This window comes from Fukomys damarensis, unplaced genomic scaffold, assembly GCF_012274545.1.
Source record: "Fukomys damarensis isolate Sample0158 unplaced genomic scaffold, DMR_v1.0_HiC HiC_scaffold_16, whole genome shotgun sequence".
In the NCBI taxonomy this organism is placed as follows: domain Eukaryota; kingdom Metazoa; phylum Chordata; class Mammalia; order Rodentia; family Bathyergidae; genus Fukomys; species Fukomys damarensis.
The window spans coordinates 98188256-98196463 of NW_022900928.1; the positions used below are offsets into that span (position 1 = coordinate 98188256).

At 34.3% G+C, this 8208-nt stretch overlaps 1 protein-coding gene across 1 annotated transcript in view; it reads right to left on the reverse strand.

Moving 5' to 3' along the window:
- Positions 1–8208, reverse strand: part of Trim24 (tripartite motif containing 24) — a 67020-nt gene that overhangs the window by 41763 nt on the left and 17049 nt on the right. The window contains exons 4-6 of the mRNA XM_010631723.3: positions 6931–7063; positions 2611–2727; positions 77–191 (exon numbers count right to left, since the gene is read on the reverse strand). Of these exons, the coding sequence (XP_010630025.1) occupies positions 77–191; positions 2611–2727; positions 6931–7063 (365 nt within the window). The remainder of the gene's footprint in view (positions 1–76; positions 192–2610; positions 2728–6930; positions 7064–8208) is intronic.

Sequence of the window (8208 nt, forward strand, 5' to 3'; positions counted from 1 at the left end):
AAAAAAAAAAAAAAAAAAAAAAAAGAAAAAGAAAGAGAGAGAAATACTATGTTGAATGACTACAGAAGTAACTCACCTCTAGCTGATGCAGTAGAGCTTTTCCTTTTTTATTTATTTCTACCATCAATGTAAAAATAGCAACTTTAATATCTTGTTCCACTTGCTTTTGATTTTGGTTCACTTCAATTATTCTGAAAAATAAATGAAGGGGAGAAAAATATCTGAAAATCCGAGGCACATTTTTTTCTTGCAACATTTAAAATTGATGTTTTAATGTCTAAATTAGGCCAAAATGTTATCAGCTCTCTCAATATTTGTTTCAGAGTCCTTCCCTTTACACTAACTCTCTTGAGAATGAATATAACAGACGAAAACATGGTTGTGGAAGATTATGGTAACACCCAAAACAATATAATATACTGAAATGAATAGTGTACTAACTAAACCAGGATTTATAAAGATGAAAAAAAACTATGATTCTGAGCAAGTTTTGCTATATTCACTGGTTTTGCTATATTCACTGTAACTAAGAGGCAGGAAAGAAAAAAAAAACAGAGTACACATGACACTTTGACCTTAGGCATATGAACTGGCATATTGTTCAAAGCAACTGAACAGATAAGACAGTCTTTGCAACAAGTGGTGTTGAAAAAATGGACATATAGATGTTAACAGTAAACCTTCACCTGGGAATGCAGTCGGGTGGCAGGGGGCTTGGCTAGCATGCACCACAAGACCCTGGGTACTGAACAAGCACCAACTGGGGGGAAAAAGTGAACCTGAACTCACAGCTCATATCATATATACAACTGAAGAATAAGAAAACAGGATAATCTTGTATTTAAAATTATTTCATAATTCCTACTTTTTGCCACTAGATGGTAGAAATGCCTTGATTATATCTCCTCATTCATTCACTACTTAAAATCATAAAATCTTAAAACCTATCAATATTGTATTTGGCAAAATATACTATTCTGATTAGTATATGGTAAAGGAAATCATGGTTGGTTAAAGTTATGTGAAAGCCAAAGATTTTTTTTTTTAAAAGGGAAAAAATTTTTAAAGAAAAGAAAGCTGACGAACTAAAAGGCACACAATACAGTATAATGTTGACATACAATACAATGTATAATGACATCAATACATTACATAATGACTTATGTAATGAAATAATTATATAAAAATACTAAGACATGGATGAAAAGTTAAGATCATATTTAAGAATCTCTTTTAAAGAAATCAGGTACTACAGGAAATTAGCTAAAAAAAAAAAAAAAAAAAAAATTCCCAAATTATCAAACTCCACCGATGTTCCAAAATGTTCAGAGTAGCATATTATGGGGCTGGGGATTTAGCTCAGTGGTTCCACCACTTGCTTTGCAAGTGAAAGGTCCTGATTCGATCCCTGGTTCAATCCCAAAACAACAACAACAAACATTATGATGCTCTGTCTTAAGAAAGATGAACCTCAAAAAAAAAGAAAGATGAACCTCAAGACAGATACAACTTTCCCAATAAAATTCAAAACCCTTGCAAGGCCTCTTTTGTTCTGACTCTATTAATCATTCCTTGACCTATTTAGGCAGTGGCATGTGGCTTTTTTATGCAAAATAAATTAAAAAACAAACAGGGAAATAGGAGTTCACAGGTGTTAAGATGGTAATTAAATTTGCCCATGTGTCCCAAATGGGATAAGAAGGGGGTTAGACAATACACTCCTCCAAAGTTAGGGGTTTATTTCCTAATCACTGAATTCTGAGATGTACACCTTTGCACCTTTGATTTTGTTCTTTGAAAGCCAACAGACATAACAAGTCTGTCAGATATCTAGAAACTATTTACACTGTATCAGGCAATGAATATAAGTTGTAAACAATCCCAGTTCTCCTCCTAACCTTAAATTTCTACCTCTTTTCAATTAAAAGAACACAACAACCCAGGGGAAGAATCTCAAACTTCAGCAAACCTAAAATAGCAATTAAGTTGGGCAGTGGTAGCCCATGTTTATAACCCCAGAACTCTGAGAAGCTGAAGCAGGAGGGTAACAAGTTCAAACCCTGCTGGAGCAACTTGGTAACTTAGTGAGTAATAAAACGTAAATAAGATCTGGGATGTATCTCAGTGCAAAGTACTGGTTTCAACCCACAGTGGGGGAAACAAATGTTTAATTGTTTTGCAATACTGGAAAAATTGGTTGATTGTGTTTAAATATTGGCATTTCTTTGAAATGGGGAAACACAAGATAATTATAAATTATCAATACCTATCAGATAAATAAGCAATTACCATTGTTTTATTATAACACTTAAAATTTCATGTTTCAAAAAGATACTTCCTTTTTATCCCCTTTTTCCTTTTGTGCTGGAGATAGAATTCAGGACCTTGCACTTTGCAAGGAAGGCAGCAGAAACACTAAGCTAAATCCTCAACCCTAAAAAAAATACTTTCTAATTCAAACTTTCTAGAAAAGTTTTATCAACCATATACTGTTAAAAGTCACTGGATAGATTACTACTTAACTTGATACTGAGCCAAGAAAAATATTCTCTTCCAAAAATGAGTACACATTATAAAATGATTTGTTAGAATACCAAAATGCAAATTTACCTGTTTTGGATCTGATTTCCTGTATACTTTATGTATTTTGTTTTTTCCATCAGTTTGGTGATTAGTGTATCTATGATCACTTTCTGATTCTGAAAAGCTTCTTCTATAAACTGGTATCTGAAGAAAGAAAGGAAGTTTCATAATAAATCTGTATAAAATGAGGGAAAATCCAAAAGTTAAAAAGCTATCAGAAAGAGATTATAAAAGATATAGATAATAATCTCTTAAAATACCATACACTAGAATATAGCTTTTCCCTTTCAATTTATTAGTCAAGAAAGGGGTCTAAAAGGTCTAACATCTAAAATATACAAGTAACTTTAAAAAATCAGAACCCCCCTCATTTAAAGATCCAATCCAAAAGTGGGCATCTGAAATGAACACACTTTTGATGAAGTATCCCTTATATATTATGTTGTGACCCTTTTATATTGTCTTCCCAAAAGAGTTAGAAGCATCATAACAGTGATTTATGCACATCCATGTTTATTGCAGCACTGTTTCCACAGTCCATATGCTGATCAACAAATGAAAGAATAAAGAAAATGTATTTATATACAATGGATTACTGCTGTGCTGCAAATAAGGATAAATGTGAGTTATTTTTAGGTAAGTGGATGCACCTTTGAGACTATAATGTTAAGTGAAGTAAATCAGATACTTAATTTAAATACCACATTGTTTCTGTTGTGTGAGAAACCAAAACGGTAAATAAAGAGCAAAATGGAGGACAGACAATGGGAAGTAGGAAGAAAATGTACAAAAGGTAAGGAAAAGAGATTAAAAAAAAGAATAAAAAAATGGAAACCGCATTTATAAATGGGGAGGGGAAGAAGGGGTGAAGGGAATAGGAGAGAAAACATTAAGTACATTAAGTACAGGTATGAATTCTCTATGATGAATGTGATCATTATGAATGGCAAATATGTACTTATTTTTAAAATGTCAAAAAGGGGTATGAGGGGGTCCTAAGCCAGACACAGTGGCACAGGTCCATAATTCCAGCACTTGGGTAGCTGAGGCAGAAGCATTATCCAGTAAAAGGCCAGCGTGAAGTACACAGCAAGACCCTGTCTCAAAAAAAAAAAAAAAAAAAAATCGATGGACACTTGCAATTATTTCAGAAGTTTAAGAAAGACATGACTATCACTTGGTTTTTGGAGGCTTATTTGTCAGCTTTATCTGGTCAAAGATATATTTGCAGATTTATTAACTATTTACTTGTTTCAAATTTGAAAGTTTACTGCAAATAAACACTTTAAAGATCACTTCTGAATGGGCAAGGGATTTAGCTCAGCGGTGCTACCACCTGCCTCACAAGTGCAAGTTTCTGAGTTCAATCCCTGGTACCCAAAAAAACAAAATAAAAAGCCATTTGTGTCCATAATAAACTGAGGAGGCGGGTGAGGTAAGACCCTGATGTACTGTGTGATGAAGTTCCATACCACTCTTGTACAACGTGGAAATACATATTAACGTGGAAGTGAAGACAATCTACTTTAGCAAACTATGCACTATAATGCAAAAACTCTTAGAAGATAGAAAATAATATATAGTTTTACTTCTATTTTTTCATAAAATATACAGTATTTCTAAATACGCTTTACATAATATGAAATGTGTAAATGAATTACATTAGTACTATAAATAATGTTGCCAGAGTTATTAAAAAAGGAATACTCAATACTTCTGCTAGATTTCTTTGGTACATAATCACATCACCTACTATAATGACATTTAAAAATTCTTCCTTAGGGAACTCAATCTTTTTAAAATCCTTTAAACACTTTACTACACTGGGACTTTAGTATGATGTACTATTAAAAGAGATGATCGACATGGTTATCCTACGTTGTTCTTAATCTTAATCCATTAAGTATGACATTTTCTAGGACTGGGGATTTCAGCTCAGTGTTGCTGCCTGCTTGCAAGTGCAAGGTCCCAACTTCAGTCCCTGATATGTGTGGGGGGGTGTTTTCTAGATATTTGAATAGATAGTAATGAGATATAGGAAATTCTTTCACTCCAAGTTTGCTAAAATTTTGTAATTGACACTTTATTTTAATCTTATCTACTTTCTGTGGATTTGCCTTCCTTTTTTAGCTTAGTTTTGACTGATCATTCCATACATCTCTTATCTTAATATGCATTTTTATTATTCTTTGACTACTTGTAGGCATTACAAAATTCATGTCTGATCTTACCATCATCTAACATTTTTACTTTTTCTCTTCTTCCTAGAGTATGTATGGACCTTATACACGCATACATGCCACACAGTAAGACAATACACTGTTTCCTAAATCAATAGTCACCTACTCATATGTGGGGTATGTTGGTTGTTCTTATTTCTTCATGCATTTCCTACCTAAAGGTTTTACCAGAGATACAATCGCTTTGTCTGAAAATGTCTTACATTCACTCTAATTTTTAAAGAATATGCTCACCAGGCTGGGGATTTAGCTCAGTGGTGCTGCCAACCTGCCTCACAAGCACAAGGACATGAGTTTGTTCCCTGGTACAAAAAAAAAAAAAAAAAAAAAAAAAAACCAACAAAACAAAACAACCAAAACCAAAACCAAAACAGAATATGCTCACTGGGTATAGAATTTTAGGCCTGTGGTTATTGTTTCTGTACTTTAAAAATCCTACTTTAATTATCCTGCTGGAGTTTGTAAGACCTTCTTAAATATGCACTGATTGATGTCTTTCATCCCTATTTGAAGCTGGCTGCCATTACATCATCTTGTCAAAACTGCTTCACTCCTAATCTCTTTTCTTTCCTTCTTGGTTGTCGGTTACATCCATGTTAGAACTTTATATTACTTTTTTATCTTTCCTACTTTTTAACCTTCTGTTTACTGTGCTTCATTCTGGATACTTTTTCTTCTAGTTCACCAATTCTCATTTACTGAGATCAAAAATCTATTCAACCTTTTACTAAATTTAAGTTCAGTCACTGTAACTTCAGTTGTATCCTTTCCATGCAGTATAATTTTCAGTTCTTCACCCCAATTTTCCACTTTGCCTTTTATCATACTGACTGTAAGATGGTGCTTTTGACACTGTTTGTTGTATCTGCTAGGTTTTGCTTGCATTGTCTCCTTTCCTTGCCTTCCTGATTCCCTCTGTGTGCTGGATTCTGTTTTGCAAAATTCTTTATTAAATGAATCTATGGCCTAGCTGGTTTTCTTCCTCCTGGGAGGATTTCATTCGACTTTACCAGGTATTTTGAAGCAATAGCAACATGCTTTCATTATAACAAAATTTTAGATGCTAAGCTTTAGTTTTTATGAGGAACTTACAGACTTACAGGGTTCCAACTCAAGGCAAGAGGAAGTCTTTATCTCTCATGCACCCTTAAGTCTAAACTTGGACTTCTCAGCCCTGTGAGTGTATGAAAATATTCTTGGGGCTGGGAGTATATAGCTCAGGGTTGAAGAGCTTGTCTAGCATGTGTGAGATCCAGAGATTGATCACTAACACTGATAAGGAAAAAAAGTAAGAAAGAAAAGCAAATGCTTCAAAAAGGATAAAAGCTACCACCCCCTGTCCCTATTCCAACCTAATCCTGACCAAGAATTATTACTTTAACTCTAAAATTTATTATATAGATGATTTCTGAATTTTGTCTGGCTTTTCTGTTGGTCCTCATTGGAATACTTGGTCCAAATTATCCAGTCTGCCATTAGTGGGAGCACAGAATATCGTAAGTAATTCTGTGTACCAATTAATAAAAATTTTAAGGTTGAAATCAGTGACTGCTAACTCCAAAATATCCATGGAGGTCAGATGGAGACTGTAATCAATGGGGAAAGACAAGACTCATTCTAAAGAGCCCTAAGTTCATTTCAACCAGATGCTGACATGAAAGTATACAACAGCTGTTGTAGAAAAAAGCTAGAAATCTGGATTTTTTTAAAAATGTAGAAACATATTTTATAACACTAGCAACCAATTCCATATTTTGTAAAAGAGCATGTCAGTGCTCCACAAGACAACTGGCAACATCTAAAAACATTTGAAAGTCATTTTTTAATTGTCGTTAACTACAGAGGAATGTGAGGGTGCTACTGGCATTACGCTGGAAGAAGTGGAGGATGCTGCTAATCACAGTACAATGCACAACAGTGCCCAGAACGAACAATTATCTAGCCCAAAAGGTCAACTATGCTAAAGTAGAGAAATCCAGCTGCAAGCCAGCATGCTACTAGCCAAACAAAATATATTTGCAGACAGCCATTTGGCTGGGTGGCAGTAGTCCTTTAGTTTGCACGACCCGCATCGTAAATCTATACATGTAATGGAAGACCCTGGTACCTATGTTCTTTGTGCTCTAGCAGTTGACAGTCCCGACATGTCAATTTGTCACACGTCTCACAATAAAGCTTCAACTGCTCCTTTTTATGAAAGGGACAAAACACTGGTCGCTGACTAGTCACACCAACTGCCTCTGCAGAAACAATAGGAGGAAGGCAAAGAGAAGAAAATTAATACAATACTACATGATTATTAAATTTGATGTTTGCACTTAAGTCCACTAATATACAAGTACTAGTTTCATCTACAGACTAACTCCACTAAGTTTTTGTTTTTGTACCAGGGATCAAACTCTAAGGACCTTGTGCTTGAGGTAGGGGCAGTGTCACTGAGCTAAATCTCCGGCCCTCTACTAAGTATTAAAGATAGTACAATACTAAATATTTTCAGCATTTCATAAGAAAGAATAAATGAGCTTTCACTTTTACATGTATTTTACCAAAATTAAAAGGAAAAATCTATGAATTTAATATTAAAAGCAAGGTAATCGGGCCAGGGATGTAGCTCAGTGACGTGGTAACTGCCTGGCAAGCACAGGGTCCTGAGTTCAATTCCTGGTACCAGAAAAAAACAAATTAAATAAATAAAAGCAATAATGAAAACCCAGAAATATAAATTTCATGTAATAATAATAATAATAATAATGATAATAATAATAATAAAGTTTCTTTGGTTATCTATGTATCAAGCAAATGGGGCTGGGGGTTTAGCTCAGTGGTGCTGGCTGCCTCACAAGCATAAAGTCCCAAGTTTGATCCCTGGTACTAAAAAAAAAAAACCCAAAAAATAAAAAACAAACAAAAAAACCAAGCAAATATCTCAAAGCAGGTTTCCAATAAGAGTAGCAGAAGAGGGCTATGAAACATTTTGGCCCATCCCTTGTCTCTTTACAGAGAAAACAAAGACCAAAAGAAAACATAACTTTTAAAAAATATGCTCTGTAGTTACAGTAAATTAAGATATCAGAAGAGCTGAAAGCATAAATGAAACAAAGACAGGATTCTATACCTGATCTGTGTTGACCAATACTATAGGTAAATTCCAAATGTAATGCTGACTTCTTTGCATTAAAAAGTACATTTAATGTTTACTATTGTTCAAAACTATAGTAAAGTAAAACTGCAGCCAAGTGTGATGGCCATGCATGTATCCTAGCACTCCAGAAGCTGAGGGAGGACTACTGCAAGTTAAGGAGCCATCATGGGCTTCAGAGTGAGTTCAAGGACGCCTTGAACTACATGGCAAGACCCTGTCTCAAAAAAAAAAAAAAAAAAAAAA